This window comes from Cebidichthys violaceus, unplaced genomic scaffold, assembly GCF_023349555.1.
Source record: "Cebidichthys violaceus isolate CVI_PGR_0920_01 unplaced genomic scaffold, fCebVio1.0.p SCAF_1, whole genome shotgun sequence".
Lineage (NCBI taxonomy): Eukaryota > Metazoa > Chordata > Actinopteri > Perciformes > Stichaeidae > Cebidichthys > Cebidichthys violaceus.
Genome location: NW_027176262.1, coordinates 11,316,711 through 11,332,422, shown reverse-complemented (window position 1 = coordinate 11,332,422; position 15,712 = coordinate 11,316,711). Strand labels below are relative to the sequence as shown.

The following is a 15,712-nucleotide window of genomic DNA, read 5'->3' as shown; positions in this document are numbered from 1 at the left end:
ATAAAATCATGGCAGGAATCCAAGAAGCTGATTAAGTGCTGTCTGCTGGCAAGACTAGCAGACTTCTTTCTATGGAAGACTCAACAGCCTTAACACACTGTCACTCCACACTAAGCCTATGTTGTGCACAGCTTTAAAATGAACCGAACTGTACTGAATGGCTTACTTTAGTTTTCTGGTGCTGGCGTCCACAGGCCTGACAGAACCTGCATCGTCGACAACACCAGTTCTCAAACTGCTCCTGGAGAGGGCGCTCTGACTCCCCCAGGCAAAAGAGATGGAACGGTTCACAGCACACCTGGCAGAAGACAAACTATAGACAGAAAGAAAGAAAGAGACAGAGACCGTTAGAATATACGTTTAACCATTGCTCTGTCAATAAAACTTGACCTCAATAAAAACGTACCTCAACATTTCCACTGCTTGCACATAAGTAGCAGAGCACCCGGGGCGTGACAGGCACAGAGGTGAGCAGGCTGAGGCCACCAGCCTCCCAAACCTTCTCCACATCGAGGTCCCTCTTGAAATCCACTCTGATACGATGCACTCCGTCGCAGGGCGCTCTGGACTTCGCCTGGCCCCTAGTCGAGGGAGTGCTTAGCCAGTTTAAAGTACTGCTGCTGGGGGGTTTGGTGGTCAGCGGCTTCTCGTGTTAATCAGACAAGAGGAGAGTGACATAGGAGGGTGAATATCAGAAATGATACGTGATCCATACAGTGTGCATTCAAAGTTTTGATGAGAAGTATGCAGAAATTAAAAAAAGTTAAAAAGCAATTGGTTGCATCTCACACAGTGACTACTTCTCACCTTGTCTTTTGGTCTCTGTTTAGGAGATGGAGGAATAGAGCGAGAACTTGGCTTCTTCAACTGTTTTGATTCAACTATGAAAAAGAGACAGGACATAACATTCAAATTAGAGTTGAGTATAAAGTATGTATTTATTATAACTTTAAGTGTGCAACCAGTTTTTTTACCTATATCTGAAATAGTTGTAGTTGAGCTCTGCTGTAATGACGAGTGCTGCTGGGGCTTCTTCTTGGGCTCGCACAGAGAAATCTTGGGTGAAGCATCTTTTTTTGAAGGTGCCTGACTGGTAAGAGGCCGCTGCTGCTGTTGCGACGGTTGATGAGACTGCGTGGACTGGGAGGGGGAATTCTGGGCTGAAGACGACGGAGAGGAAGAGGATGAGGACGAGGCCGACGATGAAGTGGAAGAGGAGGACGACGAGGACGACGAGGAAGAGGTCAGTACAGACGACTGGGGTTTGTGTCCCTTCTTGCTGGTGACACTGCTCGTGGCTGAGAGCGGTTTGACGTCTGGTGTGAGGCCTGGAGACTGGGCTGCGCTGGGCGCCTGTAGGGGTTCGACTGGGGCAGGGGAAGATGCGAGGGCTGGAGAAGATTGCTTCGACAGTGGCTGCAGTCTTGACTTCTCCTCTCCCAACTTAAGCGGAGGAGTCTCACTCTTTTTGCGGGGAGGCTCCTCCTTTAGTGGTGCAGGAGTGAGTTTGGGGCCGGACTCCGAGACTAGTCCTTTTACCGGAATGAGACCCTCTTTCTTCTCGGACGACTTGTTCTTCTTCTTATCTTTCTTGCATTTGCCTTGCTTCTGAAGGAACATCTTTGAGGGCATCCACTGCAAGTTCTGACACTTCCTCATCCTGTAGACAGTGACAAAACCAGTTCTTAGAAATGAATTTGTTATAAAACTGTTATTCAAGACTTGCTTGATAATTGTGATAATGTATTGCAACAAACCGCTCATCCACTAAGACTCACTTGCAGCATTGCTTTTTAATGTTTCTTCCTCCAAATTTAGGCTTGTCGAGACAGTTTGTGCAGACGCCACAATCTTCTGGAACTTGGCAGCCTGAGCATTGGCCACAGCGTCGCGACCGGCGCCCCTTCTTGGGAGGAGCTTCTTGAACCGCCTTCTGCCGTGTCTCCCGCGGCTTTATGGGAGGGGACTGAGGCTCCGCCTCCTCGGAGCCTGCTACTGATGACTTATCTGTAAGAGGAGACGCATCACAGACAGATTATTTTTACTGACACACAGTTGTGCAGGATTCATTTGACTCACTTGGGTTTAAGACACTGAAACCCAGATGTTTAAACATGGGTATGATATAACTGCTCTATTGATATGTCCCCGCCACATCAGGTTCTTTGTCCTCACAACAATTCACATGTTCCAACATGGCCTGAAAGCAGTCAAAATAACAGGACCGGGGCAGCCAAACTCTGCTTGTTCCGCCACCAGTTCACTATGTGGATTCATGGATGACTGGATGTCTCTGCTCTTGTGATTAGTCCGTCATCACTGCATGCTGCAGAACTTTTTCAGGATTCACATATATGTTGTGTCATGAATAAAAAAAAATCGGAGAGCTTTGCACTGAACCTTGTAATCCACATGCCAGTCAAACGAGAGGCAAGTTGAGTGTGACTTACCATCATTCCCCATGGAAGATAGGATCTTCTCTCTCTCCTCCCAGGGCAAGGCACTAAGTGTGGGCATGTCGTCGGGGAACACGGCCCGATTGCGGCCAAGAGCCACAGCTGCACGACGACATACGTGCTTGATGCGCGGACCACGGACTGAGGCCTCTGACGAGTCACTCTCTTGACCCTGCTCAGACACACACACCACCACAAAAAGTAAAGCATTTTTATTTTACATTATTTGTATATTTGAAGAGCATACCGTATAATAATAATAATAATAATAATAATTACAATAATAACAAATACACAGACAATCATACAGCACCACAAATGTGTCCTTCTGAGGTTCAAGATTTAATTTCTTGTAAAAGTTTCAGGAAACCAAATAAAACTATTTTCTCTGTTCAATGTTTAATAATGAGGATGATAATGAGGTGGCAGAGGAGAGGTGTTAATACTAAATGTTGGGCCAAGACTATAATACTGTAAGTTCAAGTAAGAAAGGGAATTTTTCCTTTTCTTGAAAATTGCAATGACTGCCTATAACTACCTAATGTTTAGATTAAACAGCAGAAGAACAAATTAGTATATTCTGGAAATACTTTCAAAAGCACAGCCAGTTCTGCATAATGTATGAGTCTAACAGAATTCCCCTTGAGTAACGCCCTCCGAGGGACTTTCTTATTATCAAGTTTCACTTTGAATACAAACGCATTTTTCTATTAATAGCAAATATTCATAGAGTCATGTACAAGCCACTTGCGTGTTGATGAGAGTGAGAGAAACAATTAAGCTTTGTTGAGGAGACACAATAACTATGCGGACAAGACATGAACAGAAAAACTGACCTGGACCTTCGTCTGCTCTGCAGGCTTCAGTTTACTCTTCTTAATGGCAAAGAGCTGGGCTTTGGCCTTCTTCAGCAGTCCGACTACCCGCTTGTCGGTCACAGGCTGCTTCTCTGCTTGTGCCAACATTGATCCGAGAGAGGAGACAGGGAGCTGTTGTCTGCCCGGCTGCCCTGGAAGGCTTGCAGTCTGCAGGCTAGGAGCACTCTGTTTCTCTTTCTCCTTTTCCCCATCCTCCATCTCTGCTCCTTTCTCAGAGGGTCTGTTTTTCTTTGATAGACGTCCCTTAGCGATAGATATGGGAACAGTGGAATGGGGCCCACGCACATCTGAGGAAGCAGTGTCAGAAACTGTGTCAACTGACGTTGATTTTTTTCTCCCTGGAGCCTTTTTTGGAGCAATAGACAGAAGAGCATCTTCGGAGTCCCTCCCATCCACAGTAAACAGGCTGGAAGGTGCATTGGGGGAGCCATCTGGTGTAGAAACCTTACTTCTTTTCTCCAGATCTTTCCTCCCTTCCCTCTTATTTTCCTTCTCTTTCTCTCGGTTTTTCTCAGAATCCCTTTCTTTTTCCTTTTGAGCAGGTTCCTGGGGAGCCAACGTTTTTTCTTTGCCTCCTTTCCCAGCTCCTCGCCCTGTGTCCTGGGCACTGGAAGGAAAGAGAGGGAAGAGTGGGGAAGATGTGGACGATGTAGTTGACAAAGGAGGTGGGTTTCCAGTAGCCCCTCTCCTGCCATCAGGTGTCCCTTGCGGGGCCAGACCCATGGATACGGTGGAGAAGGTGCTGAAAGGAGGAGTTAAGGCACTAGTGGCTATTGGACTTGCAGAAACCCCTGGCAAAGAGCTGGGATTACAACAGGGAACAGAGCCTGTCAGCACAGACATCTCAGAGGAGCCTTTGCCCATAGACATTGAACCTCCCATTTGGCTGCTGCGTCTGGTCATGGAGTGGGAAGGAGACCGTGGATGGCCCCGAATTGTTCCCGAGACCAGTCTTCTCCTGCGCCGCGAGGTTCTGTTGGAGCTCGATGACGTCTGGTGCGGGGAGAGAGAGCCGGGACTGCTTCCAGAAGACGAATGCAAGGTCACGGACTCAAATATCCGCGAGTGGGCCTCGCTGGGTGTGAATCGTGGAGCGCGAAGCAACGGGCTGCGCTTATGGTGCGGTGCGTCAAAGCGGGATGAAGAGGGATGTTGGTGGTGGGTGTGTTGGTGATGAGGGGCAAACAGACGAGTCCCTGTCCCTGCTCCGCTGCCTGGTGCGGGGAACGCTACTGGAGCGGCTCCCCCTGCTCCACTAACGCCGTGGGGCAACAGCCCCACGTCTTCAGCCGTGAGAGGGGGAGGACGGAAGTTGTCAAATATGGGCTTGCGGATGAGGCCCTCCTTGGCATATTTAGCTGAGGAAAAGTACTGCTGTTCAGGGTGGGACAGGGACGTCCAGCGGAAAGTGGGCTCTCTCAGAATTGAGCGGCTTCGTTTGTCTGACAAGCTGGACAACACTGACGGTCCAGACAGGAACGGCGGGATGGGGTGAGTTATCCAAGGGGACTGCGAGTGGTGTTCACTGATAGCAGCAGTATTGGATGAAGCTGACTGGGGAGGTTGCGGAGGCGTGAGGAGAGGCGGGGGTGGAGGTGAAGAAGAGGAAGAGGCCGTGGATGAAGCTTGCTGTGAATTTACAAGTGTAGAGGAGGACATAAGAACCCCTGTTGGTGGGCTGATGATAGGTTTTTTAGCCCCAGTGGTGAGAGCCTCTCTCGCCCTCTGGCTCTGACTTCCCCGTCCAACCCCCTGTCCTCGCCGTCCTCGCCGACTCCTCTCTGCCAACACGTGCTCCGGCTCCGGCTCAGAGGGAGGAGAGGGTGGCCGTGAGCTGTGTAACAGGTTGGCTTCCCTCTCTCCCTGAGAAGACGGAGAGTGATCGTCTGGCTCCGACAAAGCCTGCGTGGCCTCGGAAGCCTGGGAGTCGCACGATGAGTCATCCAGGCTGGGGCTGCTGGACCTGGAAGACTCTGCAGAGGAGAGCTGGGAGGAATGCTGCGACACCGCACTGGAGCCGCAAGACGCTGCACTACTGCTAAATCGGCCATTGGCGGCATTGTTGGTGTTGTTGTTGTTGTTGTTGAGCAGACTGGCAGCTGTTGACGGAGCAGTGGGGAGAGGGGCAGGAGGAGGAGGAGGAGGAGGGGGGAGGGAGTCAATCGGAGCAGTGGTGCCAGTGCTAGTAACAGCAGGTGTAGAGGAGACCAGTACAGGAGAGGGGGAAGAGGAGGTGGTGGAGGTGGAGGTGGGTTGGGCAGAGGTTGAGACGGATGAGGGGGTCGTTTCTATCCGTGCTATCTTCATGTGGGGTGGTGGGGTTCCAAAGTTGCCCTCATCTTCAATGAAGCGCTTGGGGGTTTTGATGATGCGAAGGGAGACGGTGCTGACCACGGGCATGATGAACTGCCTGATGTTCTTCAGCTGGGTCTTCCTGATACCAGAGTCGACGGCTCCCGTCCCACTCCCCCCAATGGCTACAGCCTCTTTCTCCAGCCGCTTTTGCGCTCCCTTCTTAGCGCGCTGCAGCAGCTGTTTAGCAATGGCTGCATCAGTGCGTTTAAAGGAGGGGACAATCCGGACAGGCTTTCTATGGCGAGGGCTTTTTCGGAGGCCCACCGCCCTGCCTGGCTTGGAGGGCGACGGGGATGCAGGTGGATCGGAAGAGTCCTGGTAGTCGGCACCATCCACACTCCTCAGCAGCCCATGCTGAGGAGTGTGTGGTTCTGTGCCTCTATCCCCCCCTCTGACCCTAAAGGCCTTATGTTTCCCTTCCTCACATTCAATGGAGGTAGACAGCTGTGCAGCAGCAGCAGCGGCAGCAGCTGCCGCCTCAGCTTTGAGACGCTCGGCTGAGGGCGGTCGCCCGCGTCTGCGTCTTGGTACACCGGGCAAAGTCTTGAGTCGTGACTTGAGAGGACTGAGTTTAGTTGCTCTCAGCCTCTTCAGGGCGGTAACTTTGGATTCACCCCGCCCACCTTTGGGAAGCTTTGCCTCTGTGTCATGTGGCTGAGCAGAGCCCAGCGGCGTCCTCTTGGCGCCCTTTCTGTCCTGGTCCTCTTCTGTTTCCATGCCCACCTCAGACCCAGCCTGCCTACTATCCTCCCCTGCTGCATGGCTCCAAGCTTTCTTGCTACTTGAAGACGGGGGTCGACCTCTTCTCTTTTCGCCAGTGCCTGGTGGCCTCCCGGGCAGCCTTTTCACCTTCTCAGCTGGCCTTTCAGGGCCCTCAGGTTTCGCCTGTGTAGGGGAGGGAAGGGAGGAGGGGGAAGGTAGACAAGCAGAAGCTTTCTGGGCAGTCAGGGCCCGTGGGGGACGGCCTCTAGGCTTCTTCTCCTGTATGGGTAGGCCTGTTGGAAAAAAACAGAGAAGAAAATAGATGGCATTTAGTAAGCATGGAATGCATTAGATAAAGATAACCTGTACGGGCATAGGCAACATTAAGGTTTCTGATGTTTCTTTTAAGTGACTTTACCTAAAGGGGTTGTTGATGGGCTCTGTATTCTTTTTTGCTCAGCCACTGGTCCAAATCCTCCAAACGCTTCTTCCTACAAAATAAAGAAAAAGGAAAACAGTTTTTGTAATGCTAAAATACAGGGAAGAAGCAATGTTGGTTAACAGGTCAGAATTAAAGCATCCATCATAACACATAATTGTCAGTTGGCCTAGATATACATGCGAGTCATTCCTGAAGTCTGACTCAACTGAAGACCAGGCTATAGGCTATAATGATGTCCTCAATCTCACTTTCGCCTGCTGGCATACTCTGGTGCTCTCATGTTTCTCTGGCTTTTAGGATGACATGTCTGCAGTTGGAGAAGGCTTAACCCACAACAGACAGTTTGAATTGCAAACAACCAAAATCTTACTTTGTGACTAACGTCTTGCACGGTGCTCCTGAACCCTAAGGGAACAGAAAGATTCTAAGATAGTTGGTCATAGCTAGATAGACAGCCAGAGCAAAGACACACTAAAGAAAGAGGGGCCTAGATTCTACAACCTTATGAAGCTTTAATGCCGATTACACATCAGCTTACGTCCTTTCCACTAGTGAAACAAAAGAAAATGTGACGTGTGGCTTGACGGTGGCACCAGAAGAAAGGCAGTGCTGGAGGCTACATGTAAAGGGTTTATCCTGTGTACAGTTAACACATGTCGGATGTTGACACAGCATGTAAGATGTTAGCATAACATCACAATAACGCCTAGAATATTTACCATATCAGTATGACACGCTTCCCATGCTAACGTAATGATTTATCTCTAAGAAAGAGGTTGACAGGATATTTATCTGAACTGAAGGACATGTTTGGCCTGTTACGTTATATCAATGGGCATCTCCGAAGACATTAGGAGTCATCCTCCAGGCAGCGTGAAGGTCTATACCGACTTTTATTCCATTCATTCATCAAATAGTTGGCAAGATATTATACTGTATTTTGACATTCTGACCTTGTCGCATCGAGGTAAACTATCTCCACCTATCAACTGCTTCACATGCGTCATGAGTCCCATTCTTTCACTGAGAACAAGTGCAATAAAACATATTGAAGGAACATCGATGGAGACTCATCGCCCGTCTGCCTGGAACTAGGTCTAATGATGTGTCAACAGCATATGAGGACCCTAACCTGGCAGGGTCACAGTATGGAAGCAACAAAACGCCATCTTCCACAACAAAAACATACTATATTCCAGAAACAGATGGAAGCAAATACATCCCAAGTGGCTCTTGATATGTCACTTGTGTAAATGTGATATGTACAGAGTAGACCGTACATCAATCCATCCCAAGTCTTGAGATGTGCAACAGAGCAATCATTAGAGAATGATTAACATCTTCAGTGTCCTGATCCGTGCCACCACTTCTTGCAATCAGTGTGTGTGTTTAAGAGTGGAGGTGAGCATGTCATTTAATCATGTTTATTTATAGCAACGTGCAGGGATGCAGTGGAGGTCTTGTTGGCCCAGTTTGTAGAGCAGCTGCTATCAGAGTATAGTAAGTACACGTACAAGTGTGTGCACATGCAAACCGATTTGCACCAGCTACGGGTTACACACATCTCAGTATTAATAATTCATACCTCGATGTGTCTGAAACACGCACACTCTGGATTTTAATAAGAAAAGAAAAAAATTAAAACCACTAACGTGTGCTACAAAATGGTCTCTTTCATCTGTTCTGCATATAAACAAACAACAACAACAACAAACAGTCAATAGTGCTGTTTATTCTGGCAGGCAATACCGATCCAAGCATCCTCCCCTCCTTGTCTCCTTACGCTTCTCTCTCCACTTTCAGTCCCTCTCTCCTCACTATAATACCAGCATCGTCTCCTCTCTAAGCAAGCTGCTGCTGCTTCTGGTTGGTGTTGTTGCAGAGCGGGTGGGGGGGGCGGAGTACCAAAGGAAGGCTCTGACTCGCTGTGATGGTGCGAGAAGCAGTCAATGACATCACAACACGCATGGAGCGGACTACACGGGTTTGTACACGCGCACTCATACATGTCATGCGCACGTGTGCCTCCTGATACTGTCAGCCACACTCGCACACGGTTTGAGGGAAAGAGAAAAAAAACACCTCACACACCCCCTTTGCGCGTGAACTGCACAGCAAGATGTAAACATGCAGAACATAGGAGTGAGGATGCGGGGGAGGGGAGCACAGGCGAGGCCAGCAAGCAAACATGAGTGAGAAAAGGAAGGAGGGCTGTGGGAGGAGGGTGAAGAGGAGAGAGAGAGAGAGAAAAAGAGACAAGGAAGCAGCATTTTGACCACATGCACCATCAACAACAACAGAGGGAGAGCGGTCGTCTCCTGGGAGCAATGATGATGAAAGGGGGTTTGGGAGTTTCTACATGCTCATGCAGAAGCTTGCCAAATCCCAATCTAAACGGGCCTCCCACACACACACACACACACACACACACACACGACAAGCCTCCCCTTTCCTCTCCCGTATTCCCGTTCTCTGCCATGCTCCCAAACACATATTCAGTCACTCACTCATTGCTCGCTCACTCGCTCGCCGCCCACTGGCTTCTGAGCACAGAGCAGCAGCAGCAGCGTGCGAAACGCAAGGCTCACCATGAGCTCAATAGCAAGGAGGTCGCTTCGAGAAGTAAACACTGTAGTAGACGAGCAAGGTAAGATTCGTGCACTACCTTGCAACATGCATTGGGTAAGAGGGATGCTGGAATGACCTTTCTCTTATTTTTCTACTTTCTATTTCATCACCTGAGGAGTGTAAAACCAAAGCCTGTCTTTTAACATAAATGTTCAAGTTCTTCTTCATCTTTGCTGGCTTTTGCTCAGCCTCACCATGAAGATCTGAGCAGTTTAACTTCATGTAACTGATCAATGCATAAATGACTCGAGATAAATCCCTAAAAGATAAGAGAGAAAGAAAACTCCTCTGAGTCATTGTGGAAGCAACATTATAACTTTCAGGAGGTGCGAGGGACTGTCCCTGAAAGTTATGAGACGGATGTGAATATGGTTTGAGACATCGCTTTTATATCAGTTTGACAGAGCTTTGCCCTCTGAGGAAGCTAGGACTTTTTTACCGCCTTTCAAGACAACATTTAGGAGAAATCAAACTGGTTATAGACCAGGGGCTGCCGATTAGGGACTAGGCTTTAACCTAAACAAGTTATTCCTTGCCTAACAAGTGGCTTTCTGAAATACATCTTCATTTTGAATCACTTCATTTTGGTACACCAGACTAAGATTGATTAAGACCACGTATGTTAGTCCTCATTAGTGAGAATTTGTGCACACCGCCTGCAGGTGCTCATAAAAGCTGTAATCACATAAAAGCCCATAACTTGGTTGAATCAGAGGAGTAAAAAACAGACAAAATAACGGAAACGGATTAAAAGAACAAGTTCACGAACCAAAAATCTTATCAGGATCAACCAACCATGTCCCTTGCAAATTTCTCCAACTTTTTCTAACAACCCAATACAAACATGTGCCAACATTTGAAGATCTATTATCATTAACATTTTGTTACATTAACTAATCCCGATGGCATTGTCAAACTTCTCGAGGTGTTTTGACATTCAAACTTGAAACAGTTAATAAATAATATAAGTATATCTGAACAGTGGTAAATGGGTTACGCACACAAACATGTTATGGTCCTTTAAAGAGTATCATATTTTGCAGAAAGCAAAATTGAACACCGCCATCAAGATCATAAAGACTAACGACTACTTATGCAATCATCAGCAGCAAACTTTGTCGCACAGTTGCTAGTTTATTACTTATGATACTAATCTACTAGTTATGTTGTACACTCACTTTTGACTTAAAAAAATGACAAATATTGGGGTTAGGTAACTGATAAATATTCATCCACCGCCCCGAAGCAGTCAACCTCGGGGGAAACACTGCATCTCACAGGTGTTGAACTGAAGTCACAACCATATCACCAACTGCACGCTGCAAATGGTTTCACATTGATGTGGTATCAAAGAATAAGTTATATTGACTCAAGCCATTTAACCAACCAGTCTTTTTTTCTGGTATTGATTTGACAACTAAGTACGTGATTATGCACATAGTTCACACTGCTCATGTTGGGTGTGCCTGACTCACACACCCCCCAGATGTGTCATGTTTTTCAGGTTAGGACCCCGTCAGTCAGTTTGATGTTAGAGAACACATCTTAAGAAGTCTTTCCTCACTACTAGTCTGAAAACGGCATGTTTCTTCACACATTCCAGGAAGCTTTCCTCTTGGATTTACTGAACAGACATGATGCCTCATCCCTTCCTGGAATGTAAATTGGCGATGAGCTCATTCTCCTATATGCCTCTCTGATGACACATCTTTTAAAAAAAGGCCACAAAGGAATACAAAGAATCACTTCAACAGATATTAGTATACAAAGCAGCAAATATGAGTACTACCAAAGGTCTTAGCCAGTGATTATAACACCTTCTTTCTTATACCAGAGTGAAGTACACAGTGACAATGCCTTGTGACCTGTCAGCCCGGAGCAAAAGGTGGACATTTGTTTTTTTCAAGTGTCCCAACACCGGGTGCAACTGTTTCACATTTGCTCGACAGCACACCGACCAAAACAAACACAAATGACTCCTCTTCCTGCACCTCGCACATAAGGAGACGAGGACAGTCAACGGACAAAGACAAACAGACTGATTGGCACGTGTGCGTGGTGTCTCTCTCACTCACTCACACTCACACACACACACACACACACACACACACACACACACACACACACACACCTGCAGGCTGGCAGGCACCCACAGACAAACACCCTCCCCTACCCACCCAAGTAGGCAGCTTGAATTGAAGTTCTAATCAAAATAAAGACAAAGAAGACACGCCTACTCCTGAGTGCAATAGGGGACATAAAGTCTGACACCCCTACCACCACACACACACACACACACACACACACACACACACACACACACACACACACACACACACACACAAAGCGTAAGAAAGACAACACAATTGCCGCCTTTCTCCCAGTCAGGCAACTCCTAAAGCATTCTGCTGTAGCAGAATAAAGCCGTGGATGGGAGGGTCTGTGACTAATTCTCCACCCAGCGTTGTCCCGTTGGGAGGGGGGGGGGGGGGGTCGCCCCGCACTCTTTGATATCCCTGCCTGTGCTCTTTCAGCCGCCCGCACTTTGTGAGAGCTAGAATAAAAGCAGACACAAAGCTTCCTGCTCCAATCCACACGCTGTCTCGGGGATGGGTAAGCGGGTGGGGTGGGCGTGGGGGGGGGGGGGGGGGTCTTCCATTTAAATAGGCCAAACACCTGCTGGACTGGAGCCCCTTCCGCTCAAACACACTATTTCTCTCAAACCAGTGAGGCAAAGAGACATTTGGGTTGATACATCTATTCAGCTGTCCTTTTGTATGAATGATTAAACATTGGTAATATGTGAGTGGAATAGATGCAGCAGAAGGCAAATATATATAATGGACCAAGAACCAAAAGGGAAAAATTATGCAAAGTATAATGAGGTGGACAGTGAGGTTGGGGTTGAGGTTATTGGGGTGATAAAGTCACACATTTACAAAATAACCTACATGGACGGCACTCTGCACCAAAAATAAGCAGCAGCAATTTGGCCAGATCAAGAAAATGAATTCCCTACATGCATACAAAAGCTAACAAATGCCTTCATTTGGACAGCAACAGCCGACAAGCGCCCTTTTGAGTCGCCCAATAGGCTTAGTAATCCATTCCAAAGTGGCAGCTGTCAGAAGAAAAGTTGCTCTGCCTCTCAGACGGGGTTGTGTTTGTCTGAAGTGGATTTGGGTCTTTCTGCCTGGATGGAGGGGGTAGCCAAGTGTCCGGCTGGCGCTCTGTTCAGGGTCGCCCTGTGAGCTCAGCAGGCTGCAGTGAGCCTGAACAATCCTGCCCTGGTCTGGCTAGACAGGCACTACACAGCCTCTCAACGAAATCACCATGCTGTGTCCGCAACTTCCATATAGGCTTCAGGTTCCATGGGGATTTAATGGTCCTGTCTGTCTCCACACATCCCAAATACAGCTGGCGTTAAGGCGTTACTCCTAACTACTTTAAAAGCCATTTGCCTATAAAGATGGTGTTTCACACAACATTAATATTTCTCTGAAATATCATAAAGCTGTGATGTAAAGCACAATGTGCATAAAAATCAAGGAAGTCACTATTCTGTGTCTGCAATCGTCATTTGATTAAAGTTGCACATAGATTTTATGTCTGTGTACTCATCCAAAATAGTGTTATACTCTCACACATCGTCTTTTAAAGTGGTGGTGGGAGGGACTTAAAAGCCCATTTGAACATAAAACTGATATTTCAAGTAAAATGTGTATTTCTCCAGTAAACCATAAAGCATTGCCTGCAAGTAAAATGTATTCAAAATCAATGGTTCTCTAGAATATCATGAAACTTGGATGTTAAAAGTACATAAGGATATATTTCACAATATTCTACAAAGTCTGACTATAGCAGGAGCTTTTATAATCTCCAAATCATGATTCAAATGTATGTAAAAATCCAAGTATTTTCAAGTTCAGAATAAAAAGCAAAAACATACATAAATGGCTAACTAGTATGCATGCAAATACTGCTGTGCTTCAACCAAATAAGCAGTCTGTGGAGCACTAAGAGTTTGTGGTAAACATCCCCACACAGTGTAACGTTACTCCCACTGCAATGAACGCATGCTGCTCATCATGAAGAAGGAAGATGGTAGTTCGCTAAGGCGAACACACCCCCACATCACACGGTCCGTCAAGAAGAGGCTCGTTGTTATTGTAGCCAGCCCTGCATGCGCACTGTCACTAGCAAGTCTCATTTTATGACAAAAATCATATACCAAAACCCTGCATATATATCCTCTTATTCGCACTTTTGCGCTGAAGAGAGTGATTTCGAGTATTCGGCTGTGAACCAGACGGTCTCCACAAGCATTATACAACCGATATTATTTTGGTAATAGCCTCGTACTGGCTGTGTAGAGAAGGGGAAAACATGTCCACCTCCCATTTTCCTATGCATCAGCAATAGCCCCGGTGGCTAGCGTGGCGTAGTGCGTAGCATGGTAGCTGACTCCTAGCTTAACACTAAACAGCAATGATTTAGTTTTGTGTGTGTGAGCTCCGCCAACTTGGGCTCCAGTGCTTTAACCCGCTACGTTGGTAATGTGCTGAGCGAAGGTGACGTTAAACACATGAACCCTCTGGAGCAAACCTGCACCTTTCACATCGCTCACGACAGGATGATGTTGATGTAGCTTTAGCTGTGAGATGTAGACAGCTAGCCTGCGAGCTAACCAATCAGCTATGTTAGCTTTGACACCTCACTGCAAACAGCCAGCCCTTGAGCTAATGTTGTAATTACTACGCTATATAGCTGACAAATATTATCTAATAGAAATCTAATAGTAAGTAAATAAGTGAATAACGAAGAGCCCTTTTCTTGGATACGTTGTAGACAGACAGCTAAATTCACGTTAGCTTGTTACAAACCACAATTGTGTACTCCTTCAAAATTACATGTCTTCATTTCAAACATATTACTATCTTGAAGGTCCCGGGCTATTACACCAAGGGTGGAAACCACAATATGTTTAAATCATATTTCCCTTGTTCGAAGTTAAGATTAATGCTAATACGGGACGATAACTTTCACTGTGTTGATGTAACGTTACGTGCATTAGAAGGCAACATGTCCACAATTGAAGGCTTCACGTCAAGCTAATGTCAAGTAAGCTAACAGTTAACTCCAGTTGTAACGGGGGAGTTACACAGGGTACTTACTCTGTGTTAACTGTACTTTATGTTGTAATTAACCAGATAACAGCGGGGTTTCTCCACAGTGTTTTGGTTCTGGCTAGCAGACTTAACGTTAGCACCAATTCATCCAAACTGTGTGGATGTAGCCTGTCCTCACACTCACACTGAGATGAGGAAAACTTTCTTTCCAGTTGGACCTTTTGAGACCATACATCTGATAACCATTTGGGTGTGTGTGTGTTGTTTGTAACTAAAGTTAACATTATAACATGTTACTGTAGAGTTTTAAGGCCACACAACAAACACAAAGTTACCAGAGCATCCTGGAAATGACAAGTTTGCTCACAGCCACACTTAACGTGAGGAGGAAAAGATGGTCAACGGCTGAGAGTAACCGTTAGCTTTTCATCTAAAACGGCTCGTGCTCGGCAGTTGACCAACCAGAGCTCCCATGGTTACTACCGGGCTGCTCCCGTCCCGTGCTTACCTCTCCGCTGCTCGAGTCACTCGATTCCCCCAAAACATCCCGAAATTTCTGCAGGTTGCTCCCGATAACCGAAGAGACCTGTAGTGCAGCATCAAAACCGGGTCCGAGCCCCGCTGCTCCAGAGACACTCCGCAGAGAGGCAGTAACCCTGATTCGGCCCGCTCTCCTCCCGGTACCGGAGTTGCAGCTCCCTCCGGGCCGAGCGGGGAACCGCCACCGACAGCTGTGCGCCATTTTACACTCTCTGCCTGTCTGCCCTGCGATCAGAGATACCTCGGTGGGCGGAACCCTAACCCAGCACTCCACATAAACAACCTCTACCACAGCGCTGCGCTCTCACTGGCCGTCACATCATTATGCAGGTTGCGGGGTGGAACTGAAGAAACCCCGACAATGCATTTTTCTCAGCGGGCCTATTCAGAGTCTGCATGGCCGAATCCAAATCAGGTTCAGGGGCTTTGCCCGGGAAAGGTGCCTCGCACTTGAATCACAAGGAAGGACAAGACCGTTACCTTGTAGTGTGGTTTCCCAAACAACCTTTTTATAAGCTTAAACCAAACTCCAAGATCATGCAATACAAACTGTAACCCTAAACAATATTGTATTAGTAACCT

The 15,712-nt window shown here is 47.2% G+C and overlaps 1 protein-coding gene across 4 annotated transcripts in view; it reads right to left on the bottom strand.

Moving 5' to 3' along the window:
• Positions 1-15,332, bottom strand: part of kmt2a (lysine (K)-specific methyltransferase 2A) — a 36,864-nt gene extending 21,532 nt beyond the window's left edge. For all 4 annotated transcript variants that reach the window (XM_068710592.1, XM_068710600.1, XM_068710614.1 and 1 more), the window contains exons 1-9: positions 15,099-15,332; positions 6,810-6,882; positions 3,293-6,684; positions 2,451-2,628; positions 1,779-2,007; positions 975-1,660; positions 808-881; positions 407-643; positions 167-313 (exon numbers count right to left, since the gene is read on the bottom strand). In XM_068710592.1, the coding sequence (XP_068566693.1) occupies positions 167-313; positions 407-643; positions 808-881; positions 975-1,660; positions 1,779-2,007; positions 2,451-2,628; positions 3,293-6,684; positions 6,810-6,882; positions 15,099-15,332 (5,250 nt within the window). The remainder of the gene's footprint in view (positions 1-166; positions 314-406; positions 644-807; positions 882-974; positions 1,661-1,778; positions 2,008-2,450; positions 2,629-3,292; positions 6,685-6,809; positions 6,883-15,098) is intronic.
• Positions 15,333-15,712: the final 380 nt, after the last annotated feature.